This window comes from Amphiprion ocellaris, chromosome 6, assembly GCF_022539595.1.
Source record: "Amphiprion ocellaris isolate individual 3 ecotype Okinawa chromosome 6, ASM2253959v1, whole genome shotgun sequence".
Classification (NCBI taxonomy): Eukaryota; Metazoa; Chordata; class Actinopteri; family Pomacentridae; genus Amphiprion; species Amphiprion ocellaris.
Window position 1 is genome coordinate 22,449,863 of NC_072771.1, and position 18,171 is coordinate 22,468,033.

Here is an 18,171-nt window from a genome sequence, read left to right on the forward strand (position 1 = left end):
GAAGGAGATTTCAGAGCAGATGCATGTATAATGAATGAGGGGGCACTTTGTTTGAAACTCCAGCCCGGCGCTTCACTTCAAGGTTTGCTGGGCAGAGTGGGGCCTTGTGATCTCACACCAGCCACTCTCTTTATCCTGCCAATAGATGCTTTCACCTGGCACTGTGGTTCGACCCAGTGGAAAAACAAATAACCTTGTGTGTGTATAAGAGAAACCGAGAGAGAAAGAGAGGGGGAGAGAGAGAGAGTAGTGACAATGGAACAAGGGATTGGGTGGAAAGGGTGAGGAGTGGGTGAGAGAAGAGAGGAAAGAGGTGAGTTTGTATAACAGCACCATTGCAATGACGGCCAGACGATACTGAGGAGAATGCTGGCACCTAGCCCACACTTCCTAAATAGTGCTCTCTACAGAAATAGCTCAGCCTTGATATTGACTTTTGTCTGTTGTGTGTGTGTGTGTGTGTGTGTGTGTGTGTGTGTGTGTGTGTGTGTGTGTGTGTGTGTGTGTACGTTTGAGCATGCTCAATAGGAGGACGGTTTCATCGTCTGGTGAAGACTTTTTCGCTTTCTTTGTATCGGTGTGCATGGATGTTTTTCTGTTCCTCATGTGTATTTGTGTGTAAAGTGCATGAGTAAGGGAGCCTTTATTTGCCTTTATTATTATGGATAAAAATGGCCTCTGTCTTATTTTTGGCCCGGTGCTGGACTCGGGGTTTTATAAATAGCTGAGGAAGTGCGGGGGATACCTGTCGTGGCTCCAGCCTCCCTCCAGCAGAGTCCCAGTTCCTCCACGTCACATCCATCTACCGCCGGCCCATTCCGGGCTACGACAGAGCAGCTCCCCCGGGGGCCGAGCAAACAGGATGGGACTCAGATTGAGGGTGTGAGAAAATCAGTCTCTGGAGTAAAACACAAAAGAGCTCGCAGTTTAGCATGAGAAGCCTCGGCCGACACTGTCAAGTTTTGTAAAGTACAGATTAGCAACTAAATACAAATCTGAAAAATCTAATTCTCTTTACAAATGCTGAGCAGAGTATGAGGCTTTTTAAAAGAGTCTTAAGATGGCAGCACAATAGAGTGTCTTCAAAGTGAGAACAGTGTTTTTCAACACTTAGTCTATGAGTGTAAGGTCACAGGGTGGTTTTCGCTCCTCTCTGCCATCTGTATGCCGAGGTGTCTTGTTAATTTCATTTCGGCGTCTCAAGCATATGCCATGTGAACAAGCCTGTGAGCGTTAACTTTCTGTCTTTGCCCCACTTGTGTACACTGTTTCCCTCACATTCTGCTCTCACTTTCTTAAGGGATGATTTGGCTCCGGATTTGCAAGGGTAGTAAAAAGTGTTGCCATTCACAGCATAACTGACTTAATACAGCCTGTTTATACTTCATCATGTAACAGTTACTTAATTCTGAAAGGTTCAGATAGTCTGGGGTCACTATCATTTTTACTGTCTCAGTTATGTGGGTGGATAACAGTCTTATTGGTTAATCCTCTTCTGTCACACCATCTAATTGTTTGCTTGTAAAGCCACATTATCACCCGGAGATGCCCTTTCATCTGTAATTCTGTTAAACGTGAGCGTCATCCGCTGCTGCATCCTAACCGAAGATATTGTTCACACTTTAAATGAGTGACACGCTGCAACTTTGGCCCCTTATAATAGGGGCCCCATAATTATGTTTTGAGTGGGACAGAAAGAAAGAGAGAAATCTTTAAAAAGCTCTGCTGCCCTTGGTGGACTGTCTCTTTACATAGCGAATGAAAAATCATTTCCTTTTTTTTTTCCCAATGTGTTCTCCCCCCTTTTTCTCTGTGAGGGGAATTGTGCTGCCTGTTATTAATGTGCTTTTGACAGCTTAATTTGATAAGCACGCTACTTGTTAAAGAAACCTTGGATTGTTCTCATAGCAAGAACATGCTTTTTTTTCCCTCCCATGTTCTTCAAAATGCTGCCGCACAATCTGTCGATGACCCAGTTCTGAGAGATGGTCGAAAACAAGAGCAATGCAAAATCCATAGGGAGAAGAAAGGAGAGAAGGCAAGGGGGTAGCAAGAGAGAGAGAGAGAGAGATAGAGTGGGGAAGGATACTATAAGTAAGAAAGGCATTTGTGGGAAGTTAACTGAAATGATTTTCTTTCTTCTCTCTCCCCCCTGCCTCCTTCTCACTCTACCTCCTCCTGCAACTGAGCAGCCTACCTTCTTGGGCTCCTCTTCCCCCTGTAGCGTAATCGGAAGAGAAACGCTGGGAACGATAACGGGGATTAGCTTCCACTGCTCGCCAGTTCCCCTTGGTTAAGTACACGTGTAATGAGTTGTTTATTTGGGATAATGCACAGTAGGCGCAGCAGAAGCCCAGAGCTGCCCTCACCTCCCTCCTCCACTGCTTATATAGACACTACACACACACACACACACACAACAGATATATGTACCTGAAGTAAATGTGTAATGCAGCCGTTTATGCAGAAATGTCCATGTAACATACGCGGTGCGAACATGATGTAAGCAGGTATATGCACATATGTACATTCACACGCTCAACCCTCCTACAAACACACTCTCCCATAGAAATTCCCACACACAGCTGTGATGCAGGTCACTAGCTGTTCGAGTTGTGCAGCGAGAGAAAAACGGGCAGTTTGCAGTTGAAGGGTTCAGTTAAATATGTGTGTGTGTGTGTGTGTGTGTGTGTCTGGTGTGTTTGTGTGCATGTTCTCAGGCCTTCGTTGGGTCACAAGGCCGGGGGATTTTTCTCAGGGTGAAGAGAAGGGGAAGAAATTGAATGATATGAGAAAAAATGTAGGGGAAGGAACCAAACGAAGGGATATGTTGTGCCCACTGGTCCGTGCGCGTGTCCGGTGATCTTGTGTGCGAGTTTATGTGTATGTACATGAAATGGAAAAAGCTGTTGCCTTGTGGAGGGGGGACGTGCTCTGCTATCATTAGCAGGGGGGGAGTTAGGTTAGGAGGGGGGCAGGCGAGGTTATGTGAACGGTGCAGCTGTGCTCGCAGCAGAGGGATTTGAGTGGAGGGGAGGAGGAGGAGGGTGGGGTGGGGGGGGGACTCCAGGCAGCCAGGTCCTTCACTGAACCACCAGCTTGCAGAGCAGATGAGAAGTGACGAGAAAAATCCAACCGAGCGGCGAGCCTTGTGAACCGAATACGACTTCGCCGCGCCGCCCCCTCTGTCCACCGTCCCTCCATCCCCCCATCTCCGTCACTCCTCCGCTCCTCCACTTTATGGCAAAAATAAATAAATAACGACTGATGCTCGATGGCAAGGATAAGAGTGCGAGAGAGGAAGAGGAGGAAAAAAGAAACAGTCATGATTTATATACAGCGCAGGGCCTGCTCTTCTGCCAGCCATTTGCGGTTTTGCTTTCCATTTTTGTCTGGCATTTCAGTCAAAACAACTTTAATAATAATAACCACAATGATATTATTATTAAAATAATTTCTAAGTTAATATTATTAATAATAATAATGCAACTTATAACCGTTTATTTTCCAGTGACTGTATCAGGAATACAGAACTCTTCAAATTTCTTGCATTTTTGTTTTTGTTCAGGGGATTTCCCCACGACTTGACTTGCATTTCTAAAATCACTCAAATTTGTTTAAAGCTTCCTTCCCCGCCTTTCTCTTATTTTCCTCGCTGAAAAAGTTGGAGCCCACGTAGCGAAGGATGGCGAGGCAGACGACGAAGACCCGAACTTGCTTGTCAACCCGTGTGATCAGTCGCTGTAGAGAGACAAGGCAGAGGTGGCTGAGAGACGACAGAACACAGAATGGCATCAGCGTGCACTGCTAATGCATTCAGCCTGCCACCGTATCCAACAACAAGGCAAAAATATCACACAACTCACTTCACAAGATGTTCCTACAACAACATCAACAATAACAGACACATAAACGCGCACACTCGCGCAAAGACACACAGTCATACAGTCGCACACATGCATAAATAACCACACGCAGCGTGTTAAAAACCAACCATGAAGAACAAGAATTTGAAAGCAAACAAACAAGTCAGAATGTAAGCAACTTGTCTCAGACTTTGTGACAGAAAAAATAAATGAAAAATGAAAAAAAAAACACATTTTATTTCATGAGAAAGGGAGTTAAAATGCTGTGGTGCACCGGATGATTTCATTTTAGGATTTAAAACAAAAAAAAGCTGAAAAAAAGAAAAACCATAGAGGTTCCTGGCAGGTTTTAGCAAAAGTGTGAGCTACGTCAAGTACAATGGTGAGTGCTGAGCTAAAAATAGAGTGTGGTCAAACAGCAGTAGTGCTTTGGCAGGAGGGGTCATCTCTGTGTGATACAGCAGCCTTCACTGTAGCCACACATTGAGAGCAGAGGCACGCTGCCAAAGCTTGTAGATTCACAGCAGTAATTTAATATTTGTTTGTCTCTATTATTTCATTCTCCCCCCCTTTCTCCTTCTCCCGCTCTCTTTTGCTTATGGGGGTTAAGTAACAGTACGCTTTATCAGATTACTGGGTCTGAGGTCTCTTTCAAACCTCTCCTTGCCATCTTGATGTTGTGCAGCTGTGCAGACTCTTTAATCACACGCTATCTTTTTTCACTCACCCTCTCCTCCTTCTCCTCCCTTCTTCTCGTCCTCCCTCCTCCTTTAACATATGTTAATTGGCTGCTTTCTGTGACAAATTACGAGCGCTCACTTTGATGAGGTCGGGTTGTGATGGTGCTGGGAGTGGAGTACAGTGGAACTGCCAGACCCTCACCAGTTCCCCCCTTAACCACTCCAAAAAAGAGCGCGGCACTCAGCCGATGACTAATGAGAGGCTTGGACTGGGTCTGGCCTGGCTCTAGCCGTGGTGGGGCCACTCCCCTAAACAGAGGCCGATCTGTAGGTACCGTATGCTGCCACACGCCCTGCACACTCCACAACCTTTTGCCTCATGCACCCCACCACCAGCACTCCCCTGGGAACTGTAGCACGCCGTGAGAGTAGAAGAGTTCAGACTACGTGCTGAAAATGATACAGATTTTTAAGGCCGCTATATGTTGTATATGTCAATTCCTACTCGCTGAGAATGAAGAATTTTCAATACCTGCTGCTTTTGGAATTAAATGCTTTCTTTATCTTTGAAATTAGACTTGAAACAAAGCACAAGAGTAACATAAATTATAGATGCGGCGCACAACTTGTGTCTCAAGTTTACATTGAGCATGTGTGTGTGTGCGTTTGTGTGTGTCTGTGGTGAAGAGACACTGCCTGGAAACATTAAACCAGCCTTGCTTAAACAAACACTAACAGTGGAACAATCTCTGTTTAATGATGCTCAGCATCAACAGGGAAACAGCGCTCACCAATAATCAGCACAATCAGCTTGTGGTAACAACAACAGAAAATAGTGAACCTGACATCATCCTAAAGGAAGTTTGTAGAATCGTTTTAAGTGTTGGTGGTGGAGTGTCAAAATGTGACTCTTGTGCTCAGTCTCCTTCTCTGCCTCTGTCTCTCATTCTTTCTGTCTCTGTCACCATCCTTCTCTCTCTCTCCCCACACTATGATCTAGGTTACTTGGTTTCCTAGCAGAGCACAGGGACCGGAGGAAGAAAAAAAAAAGAAAAAACAGAAGGTCGAATCTATGAAGGACATCCTTGTTGAAGTGTGCAACCTTCTACTTCTCTGCAAATTACCCACACACTGTGCATAGACTCAAAGCAGAGCTGTGGCTCTCATTTCGGCTCAGCAAGCCTGCGACCGTGACATGTAATGCTGTTGGAGCTTCACAACGACAGGGAGAGGTACCCTTTGTGCTGTCAACTTCAGTAGATGCTTGTCGTGGTCATAACTTAAAAAAAATATTCACGCCATGTCATCATTTCATTGTGGAATCCAAACATGCTGATGAAAAGACACAAGAGAAAATAGTAAATTCCACAACTTCCCTGTAAATCTGCCAGTTTGCTCATGCTGACTTAGTTGCAATAAATAAGCCCAAAAAAGGAAATTGTTCTATTTACCTCTTCCCATCAGCAAGTATGCAAAACAGATAACAACCCATGAGCAAGCACACATTACCATAGACACCCAGCTGACAGATGCTCACAGATATACCCACACACATACATACTGGATACTGGAAAGGGTGACAAAATGAAGTCGGTGAAAGAAAAGGAAGTGCACCAGGCACCTTGTGGTTGCGTGAGGGTTAGCCATGTTAGCATTAGCCCGCGGGCCTTAATTGAGGCCAGGAGGGAGCATTTAATAATTGCTGTCACAAGATCAAATTTAATTCTCCTCTCTTCACAGCCACCACTGCTGTAGGGTAGAGTGAAACAAATTGTCATCAGAGATTTCTAAATGAACAAAGCTTTTAATTAGGGTGATTAGAATACTGTGGCAAAGGGAAAGAGTAAGGGGTGGGGGGTGTGATGAAATCATCACTGGATCGGCTTATCCATGATGTCTGCTGTTGATACAGTGTGGGGTGGAGAGTCGGGGCACGCGACTGCTGGGAAGTTGTGCCTCTACACAAGTAAGCGACCCCGTCTTCTAGAAATTACATGATGTGTCACTAAATTGTTTTCCCGATTACACTGTGATGGCATTCATTGTCGTTAACAGTTCAGAAGCAGCTTATATTCTTTGAATGAATGAACACTACAAAGGCTTCTGGCAGCACAGTTGCCAGGATGTGGCTGGGACAAATGACAGATTTACATCCAATCTACTGTCTGTCATTAGGTTTAGGCAACAAACTTACTTTGGTTAAGGTCTGGCTAAGTGTAAGCTAACACGTTATGTCCCAAGGCCTTTTTTGTATTCAACCAGACCCAATGTTTTTCTGAGTTTATTCAAGTGGTGCCAGTGCCTAAACGAGACTATGAATTAGTCGTATATCGCTGTGGTGACTACTTCTGGATATTGTGCAGTCAAAACATAGTCATCAGTGAGCATTTTACTGATACCGACACATTTACAACTAGCCAAATTGCCAACTTTTTTTTAGAAAATGTAATCTGGTTTCCTCATTCATATTCAAAACTTTTTCTTTTTGCAAATTTGTTGAATACAAACAGAATTTCTAGAAAACCAGGTTGAAGTCTGGCCCAAGTAGCAGCAAGGCCTCAGCTTCAGTTTTAAACCCATGACACAAACACACACACATACACACACCTTGTGCCCTTCTCCCCCCCACTGGCGAACATTGCTAACATCCTGAGACATTGTCATACTCGGCAGAAACATAATTGGGTGAATATGTCAGTACTTTGTGTTCTTAGTGACATGACTCCCGGCTGTTCCTGTGGGGGTTGAGTGCACTTATTGAAGGGTTTATACTGCAATTCCAGTGCAATGGGTTGTTGTTCATTATGGCGTTGCTTGTTTTATGAACATAGTTCAGCAGACGTATTGGTGCACCTCGAGCAAGTCTTGCGAGCATGTGATTATTCATGCACGTGTGTGTGTGTGTGTGTGTGTGTGTGTGTGTGTGTGTGTGTGTGTTAATTTTCTGTTCCTGTACCTTCGCTGTCAGCAGTTGGTTGCACCTGGGTCCACAGGGCGACAGGTGGATTGAGACGGTGGTTTACACTGACTGTAGAGCGACATGCAGGGAGGGAAGGAGAGGAAGAAGTGAAATAAACAGTGGCAGTGTCGATAAAGTGAAACTTGGCCAAGTTATTTGTGTTTAAACTTCAGATGTGTGAATTACCACACTCAGCACCACTTCCATATTCAAAACCATTTCAATAAACACTGCTTTTAATCCCTTTTGCCCTATTTCCACTGTGTTTCCAACTTGTTCTGTATCACCTCTATTAAGAGTATTCATTTTTTTCTTTATTATCTCTCCTATCGCTACTTCATACTTGAATTCATCCACTGCTCTTGTTATGCTCATGCCATGGAAAGACTGAATGTACCAAATGGTGATTCATTCCAGCCTTTTCCGGGGCCTCTACAAATTGTGGCTCGTCTTTAGTTCTGCTTTTTCTTCTTGTCTCTTCTGCTTTTTTTTTTCCCTGATACCATTTTTTTCCAGCTTGGCACAAGGGTATGTGTGTGGTGAGTTGCGGTCCTCTAAGTTTATTTGTTTACCACTCAAGGCTATAAGCCACTGTCACAACTAAAAAGCTGCTCACAATTGACCGGGAATGCCTCTTTAACCACAACAGCTACTCTTTGTCCCTGCCCCTGTTTGTCTAGCTTTGCCTCGTTTTCACGCGTGGCCTCTTGCTCGTCTGCCTTTGGCCCAGCAGCTGCAGCTTTACAGCTCTTGGCCTCCTTTCAAAGAGGGGGGTTGACGCATTGTGTCGAGTCATTTTGTCCTTGGGGAAGTCAGCATTGGGTTATGGAAAGATGGCTCTCACCTGTCTCCATACTGGCTCTGACGGATGGCTACCTGTCTCCATTGCTGCTCTGATGGCCCAAGGCCTGTGTTTCCTGGTGCTGAGTGAGGACTACAGCTGCCCAAACGAAGGGCAGACCTCCCTACTCTTCCACCTCCATTTCTGCCCACTCGCTATGTTTACCCGATACTACAGTGGTGTAGGCAAACCACTTCATGCATAATTCAGTGTCTAATTCTAAAAACACAAACCTGATTGAGTTATAGAAAACCCGATTGTCCCTCAAAATGAAATGTATTCTTATGAAAACAGGAAATTATGTCGGAGACATTTTTCATGAAAAAACGGGGCAAGGAAATATAATGGTATTTACACTGATTTCAGACATGGTACTCAAATGTTGAACAATTAAATGACCGTAAACTGCCTTAATGTTTAAATTTAAAATATAAAATGATACTTCACACACTTTGAATGGAAGTTTTCTACAATTTTATACTACATTTTACACAAAAAACAGACACAATATTTTCTAGTCCTTGGTCTTCCAGTGCAAATGATTTAATTTAGTATAGAAATGTTTCATCTAGTTTGATTTCCATTGTGACAGACACTTATTGCAGCTGTGGTGCTGAATAAATAGGGCCTTAAATGCTTTAATATAGCATATATTGTGTCACATACATGCCAGAATGTATTCAAAAGTTAATCAGTTTAGGTAAAAATCATTTTTATTGCAACGATTCATTCTCGACTAAAATGTTTAGCCTTGTCAGTGTTTTTGCAATATGCCCGTTGCATTGTGTGGAAAAGTAAAGATCTTGGAAGTTTTTTCTTTTGACTTCCTTTGTAAATTTCAAAACATGGCTTCATAGCCATATAAAATCAAGAGATATGTAAGGAACTACAAGGCCTTAAGTGTTTTATATTAAGAAAGCATATTGCTTCTGTTTATTTGCCCTCATTATCTGTCACTGGAGATAAAAGGGGAGAGTGGCAGTTGGGTTTTGATTCCCAATGTATGCACTGTGAACAGAGTGATTTAGGGAAGGAAACACCTTTAGCACCTTTGATTGTCTGTCTGCTGATGTCATGTCCTTCCCCTGAGCTGTGTGTGTATGTGTGTGTGTGTGTGTGTGTGTGTGGGTGTGTGTGTGTGTGTGTGTGTGTGTTTCCTGTCTTTCTGTCCTCCAAGACCAGGGGGCTGAGCAGTTGGATTGAAGGATAACAGGAGAAACAGTGCTGACAGGATCACATTAGTATAAAAATCAATTAAGCTTAAAGTTGAAGTATGAAGTTTTGGATTGAGAAATTGGTTGAACCGTGGCTGGCAAGGAATTGAGAGCTCATATTGTAGCGCTTGAGCTGCTTCTTATAACAATATACTTTGTTCCGTAATGTCAGTCACACTTGTGAGCGCTTGGCAGAGTGTATAAAACTTGTGCCAACTACAGGGTATTGGCTCCCTCTCCTCCTCATCAATAGACAGGTGTCTCAGTTCTAAGGCACCTAGAGATTGAAAATAGAATACATGTGAAACCGTCTCTGTCTCGCTAATGATCCAACTAAACCATGATCTAATAGAGAGAGACAGGTGAAGACATATTCTCCAACACACACACACACACACACACACACACACACACACACACACACACACACACACACACACACACACACACACACACACACACACACACACACACACACTGCAGCCTATCAAATTCAACTTTAGCTAGAATGCTCACTGGGAAAAAAAAAAGGAATGAACACATTACAAGATGATCCACCACTATCACTCTAATCCCCAGATGTACATGTTGCTAATCTCTTTAGCTGCTAACATGTTAAATTAGCCCTAATATCTGCTGAGATTCAGAGCCATAGGGCCCACCTACGTGTGGGCTACCGCCCAGGTTTAGGTCACTCTTCTTCCCCAGCACTCAAAAAAAGATAGAGACATTGGAATGGGGCGGTGGAGGCGGTGGGGATTGAGGGAAGTAGCAGTGATAGCCATTCGTCACCCTGCCTATCTCGCTCTGACAGATGGGGAGTGCAGCGTGCCACATAGAGGAGTCACTGCCTGTAATGACATTAGAGGCACAATGAGACCTGATACACATTTTTCTTTTCCCATCCTGCCTGGCCATCGACTCAGTCCTTTGCTTGATCCTTCCCCTCCTCTTATTTCTGCTGCTATATCTCCATCCACCCTTACAGGAGATAAAGTGCTATGTACTACTATTTCCAAATCAAAAGCCCATACACACATGAATGCACTCACAAACACATCCACATTTGTGCAAGCAAACATGCACGTCACCACAGGAAAAACACAAAGAAACCTCCAAAAATCTACACAGTGGAAAAAAAGAAATTCTTGAACTAAAAAACAAAAATAAAATTCTTCATCATGACAGAAATGCTCTAGTAAAAACGGAGCACTTTGAGTGTGTTCTGACATTCAGATTGTGTTTTGAAAACGATATTAAAGGGTTTTTTTTCCTTCTCTTCTTCAAGGAAATGGGAGTTTATTTAAAAAGAGAGAGCGTTTATTTAATGTACCATACACCTCCTAAAAGGTTTACTTACTGAGGTGTAATATGTTATTTCAAATCCTCACAACCGCATCTCCTAGGATAGGAATACTGGCATTTCATTTATATATATATATATGTATATATATATATATTAAAAAAATACTTTTTTCTCTCTCTTTTTTTTATGGGCTGGACATATGCTATTACCAAATGTGTTGCAGATGTACCATGTGTGGAGGCTGTGCTGCCGAGGTGGGGTTTCTTGGAAAAACATCACCAATCCTGTCATGATAAATCACCTCCCCCAATTTGCTGTAACGTGTAGGATTAGGATTCGAGAATATCTGTATCAGCAGAATTCTGCACCATGTACACTTCCATGAGTGCTGGTTTCGTTTTAGAAAAAAATTCCCTTTACAATTCTCTGAATGCAGAAACGGCCCCCTACATTGTTGCGTGCAATTTTTTCTTTTTCGTGGAACTAGATTTTTGTTGTCACGTCCCTTCACCTCATCCACAAACAGAACTCTACAGCTGTCTTTCAAAATGATGAATTAGTCCTGAGCATGACTCAAAGCAAAGTTCCTTTTTTTGTTGCCCCCTTGATCCAGAGGAGTCGTCTTGAGTGTATGTCCTCAATAACAAAGCCACATTAACAAGCACCCTACAGACGTCTATTAGAATGTGAAAAAGCGCCATGTGCTGTATATTAGTTTTTAGTGACTAAACACTTGGGAGAGAGGCGACCTAGAATCAAGCCTTGTGGTGCACTGAGTGTATATGTTCTCATTGTCCTTTCAGCTACACTTCTGAGACACAGAGAGAAAATGCTCATTAGATCTATGTGCTGAATCGCTGCTCCCTCTCCATCTCTCCCATCCTCCCCCAACCTTCATATCTCCCCCTCTCTCTCTCTCTCTCTCTGTCTCTCTCTCTCTCCCTCCATCCGTCTGCTTAACAGATGGGAGGGTCGTGGGTACAGCTCTTCCCCTCCCCCTGGAGAGGCCTGGTGCCTGCTCAAAAGCTCCCTCTTTATGCTTCAATCCATTTCCCTCTCTTCACTCCATTTCTCTGTTTTCCTCTCACCACTCTCCTTCCCTTTCATTGTCACCTTTCCAACTCAAAGCTCGAAGATATAAAACAAGCAGAGGCGCAACCGTTGTCCTTCTGTCTGCTCGGTGCCAGTGCGCTCTCTGACCTTGGCAATTGCCCACCCCAGCCTCCTTCCAGTTACCAGGCTAGTGTGAATACAAGCATACCATTAGTCAGAGTCCACAGAGTCGATATAGGATCTCTTTTGTGTATTCTTCATTTTTACAAAGCTTCATTCCCTCTGTCCCTACTTCAGGATTAGTAAATTGGTTTAAAGTGCGCAAGCTTTTTAGTTCTTTCTTCTGTCTCCCACTGTGTGTCTTAATTTTCCCCCTTGTTACTTTCTCACCTCGTTTGCCCTCTCAAGGTCAGGTGTCAGTGGGCTGCATTACATTCCTGCTGAGGACCACCGTGCCATGCCACTTGACCACGTTCTCTAAGTGTCACTTGTTTCCCACACTTCCCTCCGTTTCACTGTCTTGCTGTCATGAGACTAAATTGGATTTAGTGATTCAGTGGTAATCTGTTAAGTTAACCGATGCTCAATCCACCACAGGAGAAGGAGAGGGAAGGGAGCCCGATGAGGAGGTGGGCACTCTTTTTTTTTTTTTTTTATCCAGGAGCTGCTTGGCACTCACATGGGACGGGGGCGGTGTGAGGAAAAGTGGGGGGGAAGGTAGGTGGTGGCAGGAGACGGGGAGAGAGAGAAGTGGGGAAGGAGGGAGGGAGGGAGGGAGGGAGGGAGGGAAGGAGGCAACTTGCGTCGTGTCGGAGGAGGCAGAGGAAGGAGGGGCGGCTGAGGTGGGGAGGCACCAACACGGGGCTAAGCGGCAGCAGAGCTTCACCTCAGGGACCGTTGGCTGGTGCTGCAAGCCAAAAGCAGGGATTAAATGTTCAGGACACAGGCTTAATCTTAGTGTTAATGTTACGTAAGGCCTAAGGTGTTGCCCCAGCGGGTGTTGACATTGAGAGGTTCAGTTCTGCTCAGCATGCTGTGGGAGGAACGAGGAGGAGGTGTAGGCCAGGAGGCAGGGATCATGGAGGTAACGCCTCCTTGTTTGGAGTGATGCCCGGGCTGGGTAGCGTTGAGTACAAAGACTGGGAGGGGAGGATGCTGTCAGCCTGTGATTGAGGTACGCCGGCTTGATTGATATCCTTGTCTGGCTGTCTTGTGCCAAGCGCCTTAGTGTTGGCTTGTAATCCCAGTTTGTCTGACAACATCCTTTTTTGTTTTCTTCCAGAGGGCAGCTCTTTGTTTTTCTGTCTATGGATGGGTGTGTTTGCGCAGAGCAATGCTAAAATGTTTTGGATAGCCTCTTCAGAACTGCCACAGAGTTATTTTAGATCTTGTTATTATTATGATGGTGTAGTCCGGCTGTTGTCCTAACTGCCAAATGATGCATTTGTGTTCCTATCTCAATTCTTCCATAAGTGGGTGTTTTCCAAACCATCATCACAGGAAGTTTGTTTTTGTCATTCATTTCATCATTGTTGAGACTGTATTGTCTCACTTTGTTTTCAGTTTTCATGCGATGGAAGTTTTTGGCAGACAATATTGAAAAAAATACATAATGATCGATGTGACGTTATTTCGAAAAACATATTTATATATAATATATTTACTAAATCCGTGTTTTGTGCATAAAAGTCCACATTATTGTAGTGCCTTAGCCCTATCTAAACCAAACATTACTGTACTGTAGATTTCACAGCCTGCATATACTGTTGCTCTTGGAAGGATCCAGGATCATGTGCTACTGCTACAGGCCTTGGTCTGTCACTAGGAGCCACAGTATCCCTGGATGTCTCTATTACTAGCTTTCATTATCAATGTCCTACTCTCTTGCACAAAAAGGTCAAGTGCATAGCAATGTGCTGCACTCACCTCAGGGGTTTAGATCTTTCTTGTGCTTCCTCATGCATGTTACTCAATAAATACAAGGATTCGGGTTAGAGGGAAGATAATAAAAGGAAAGGAAGTGCACTACAATGTGCAGGTATGTGTGCGGGAGTGTGCAAAAGAGAGAATATGAGAGAGTGAGGAAAAGAGCAAGGGTGTTTGAGAAAAGAGAGAGAGAGAGTGATAGAGAGAGAGACTGACATGTCTTTTGGTGAAGCGGTGTCGTCTTCCACATCAATGTCTGATGCTTGTGCTGCCAGGTGCCGGAAATCTGGTTCAGAAAGGAGAGAAGAGAGAAGAAATGGAAAGTAGAGAAAAAAAGGCAGGGTAGATGGAGGATTTTTTTTATGTGACGGCGCTGACAGCTCCCCTGCATTGCACTGAGCTTAAATAATGGGATGCTCATTTGCATAACGAGGGACGTTATCACCTCTACTGTCAAAAGAAAACACAACAACAGTTCTTCTGCTCCTCCCTGAGATAGATTGGGTTGGCCTACTTTAGCACTCTGGAGAGATGCACTGGAGCTCTGGCTTAGCCAAGCTCACACAAGAGCACACACACATGTATAGACACACACACACACACATGTGTGCATGCGCGCACACACACACACGCACGCGCACGCACAGTCATTCACTCATGCAAACTTTTTGGAGCGCAGCTTTCTTCTTGCAGTCCAGCACATTAGCTGCTGGCCTCCACCTCTAAAACACAGGTACAAACACAAGGAAACGTACAAGTGCATTTATTCCCTGCTGTTCAGATGCTCCCACTAACATGCAGTATCTCCACCTGGACTGAGTTAATCTTGGAATTTTGTTTGATTTCTGTCTCTAAGAAACATCCTTTTATGATGTCTCAACAGATCACTCTAGGCACTTTTCTTCTTACTTTAATTTTGGCTTTGTTTTGCCAGAACATGGCGAGACTGAGCTCAGTTTTTACATCTGTATTCCATCCTGCAGTTCACATCTGCCATTTTGGAGATGAGCTGCAGATAGAGTACAAAAAGTTGTGGCTGGCAGTTCCACTGTCAATACAGTGCAGTTTCATGGGAAGAAACAAAATGTATTTCTCAGTCTGGAGGTAATGTTACAGTGTTGGTGATTAGAGCGTTTAAGTTAGCGGCACTTCCAAAACACTGTCAAACTCTCTGTGAACGAGGCGAGATCCTGACAGCGCTGTCTCCTCTCATAGTCGGTGCCTGGGAAAAAAAATGCAAAAACTGATTTGCATGATATCGACAGTGAAAAACACAGCGGTTCTCACAACATTGTTGACAGATTCTTTGTCTTTCTTCACCCTCCCTTGTGGCTGCCATGATGCCACTTTTATTATTTTTTCTCAGTATTTTGCCATATTTCATTTCATTTAATGCTTATTCTCTCTCCCCTCCCTCCCTTCTGTCTTGCAGGTACAGATGCTGGAATCTTTGAGTTGATTGGAACAAATAGAAAGCGGAAAAAAAGACAGATAAAGGAAGAGCAGAAGAGTGAAGAGAACGAAGAGAGAGAAGAAGAAAGAGGAGAGTGAAGAAAGCTTAAAGTTCTTTAGAAAGAGGAGAGAAAGAAAGAGACGGGGACGATGGGGAGGAAAAAGATTCAGATCACGCGGATTATGGATGAACGCAACAGACAGGTAAGTCCCTGGGGGATGGGAGGATGGATGAGTATGAGGATGGGGGAGAGAAGGAGTGGAGGAGGGAGGAAGGAGAAACACCCTACACCCCACATAGCCCTCAACAATGAAGATCTTCTGGGAGTCTGGGCAATATGTGAACTGGGGGACAGAAAAGTGCACACAGGGAAAGCACAGTTATTGCTTTGGGTGGAAGAGTTCCACTGGCGTATAATGGTGCGTTTCTTTCTCTTCAATCCAGCAAACCAGCGTGAGAGCACCAGCAGCACGTTTCCCTAAAACGGATTTGCATGAAAACATTTGTAATTTTAAAAATCCATTCTGCATATCACTGCACGGTCTGTTGGGCACAGCCTATGCACAGATGAAGCACCCTTCACACACCCAAAGCCCTCACACCATGCTGCCCAGTTTAGCTCTCTGCCAGTGGAATATTACCGGGCAGAGGGTGGTAGTCCCAGAGAGGCAGGGTGGGGGAAAATATAAACAAACAACCAAACAGAGATGGGATGGTCTAAAGTGACACACTGGGAAACAAACACTGAAACTATATTTTTCTTGAGCTAAATCAGTAACTGCAGGACTGCTGTAGCTTTCCTCTGCACCAGATACATTTTCAGATACACAGCAATTTGAAAACATCCCAGTCAAACCGCAAATCTAACAACAATTAAACCCTTGCAAGACACTTTTTTTTTTTTAACAACAGCTGGCATTACTTGAGAGAGACATAATAAATTGTGGACGGTGAGATTCAAGTAGACACTACCGTCCGTGGCAGGAAATAGATAGAGACAGAGCTCTCTCACTGCCCTTGAGGCCCACAATCGATCACTTCCTGTGGCACAGCTGACCACTGACACTTTGTCAGCTTCCTGGCAGCCCAATTGGATCCATACGCTGCTAACGTGGCCCCTGGATCACAGGTCAAACACATGCACTGGTACACACAGTTCTGAGCACAGATCTGTTTCATTGCTTCTGAGACATCTCCATTGTTTGGCAGTCCACATTAATGGTCCAGAGTCATTTCACAGCTCGCTTTATCAAACACAGGCCAGAGTGAAAACTCAATGAATTGATTGAGCTGTACTAGAGGGGTAGATGAAGCAGCTTTTGACCCGTCGTGACCGATCTCAAGTGCGATTGCAAGTAACAAGAAGATACCGAGGAGGAAGTGAGAAAGTTAGGGCACCTGTGTTTTAAGAAGCTACTCTCGTTATCAGAATGTTGCTGCACGCTCACCTCAGAAACAGGGTAGATTCACAGAAGTCCTGCACAAAAAGAATAAAGAGATAATTTGAAAAAACAGCAGGGCTGCAAATAAAACACTACATACTGGTGTCCACATTCAAAACCATGTCTTTGTTATGTAAGAAACAGCCGGGCAGACAGAGAGACAGCAAGAGCAATTAGGAGGTCAAAGAGTTTTAGATGAGTACTAAGACTATCATGTTGCAGCAGCACCCACACTTCCTCCTTACTGTTATCTCAGCCCTCCTCTCTCACCCCACCTTAGACTCGGCCTGCACGTTGTACCAGGCTCTCCGACCTCTGAGGATAAGGAGGGAAAGAGGGAGACAGGAAGGACACCTGAGGGGAATCGATGCCTGAGATATCCGGGCTTTACTTACAGGGAGAGGAGGAGGCAGGGGAGAGAAAGACGGGTTCACAGAAGGGAAAATCAATTTATCACTGGATTTTGTTGTTTTGATCTTTAAAATGATAGATTACTTATTTTGTTGTTGTTTTAGTGAAATAACGATTGCCCCTGACATGACGTCATGGAGTCATGTGGAAATCACCGCATGTCCTGTGGGGTTTATGGCCCTCGGTGTCATTCAACCTACGGCCTAAATAAATGACATCATCTCATTTTGAGGAGGCGGACATCACAAGATTGGGACAGAGACAGACACAGAAACTTAAATTTTCTTCTTTAAAGAAAAAAAACGGAAGCTTTGGCTTTGCATATTTTCACTTCCTTTTTGAGGATATGTCCCAGAGCCCTAGCCAAATAAACACCAGAGGACTGTGTGCAGTGTTGCTTTCAACCTCACATTCTTCACATACTTTTACTGTTTTATGTTTCAAACATTTTTCTATGTTTGATAGATTGGTAGAACTTTTAGGATCAATGCTATTATCTACAATATATAAATCATCATATGTGTACTAGCATATACGGTATATATAAAGATAGTAGTAGTAGATAGTAGATGGTAGTATTGAGCCATATAAAAAACAGAACATGGTACAATTCCTGTAGCATTTCCTTGATTACTACACACTTCATAATGCAGCTGTCTTTGGAGTGGCACCACTCGGTGTAGCTGTCAACGCTACCTTGCCACCAACAGGGCTGTACTGCCTCCCCGCCCCTGCTCTCCGTGTAGTAGGCGCATCGTATTGGGCACAGGTCCTGGCTCTCTCTGGGCGGCCACTTTGGGCTGCCACCCCCAGGCCCCGAAACACTTCCCCAGAGCAGTGGCAGAAGGGCCAGGCCTCCCTGGCGTTGACTGGCTGCCCAGAGCTCCGTACAGTGGGCAGCAGTGTGTGAGCCCTGGCTCCACGCCGCCCGACCACTCAGACCCTCTCCCAGCCTCGGGCACATGAAAGAGCCCCCTGTGCCATAAACTCATGGGCTGCACACAGAGAGCAGGCTCTCTT

The 18,171-nt window shown here is 44.4% G+C and overlaps 1 protein-coding gene across 20 annotated transcripts in view; it reads left to right on the forward strand.

Annotated features, from left to right (window-relative positions):
- mef2cb (myocyte enhancer factor 2cb) overlaps positions 1 to 18,171 on the forward strand; it is a 71,548-nt gene that overhangs the window by 16,425 nt on the left and 36,952 nt on the right. For 19 of the 20 annotated variants that reach the window (XM_055011536.1, XM_055011535.1, XM_055011542.1 and 16 more), the window contains one exon: positions 15,278 to 15,501. In XM_055011536.1, the coding sequence (XP_054867511.1) occupies positions 15,448 to 15,501 (54 nt within the window). In that variant the 5' untranslated portion in view covers positions 15,278 to 15,447. Of the gene's footprint in view, positions 1 to 5,756; positions 5,779 to 15,277; positions 15,502 to 18,171 lie in introns of those variants that run through there. The other variant, XM_055011533.1, reaches the window with a different exon arrangement.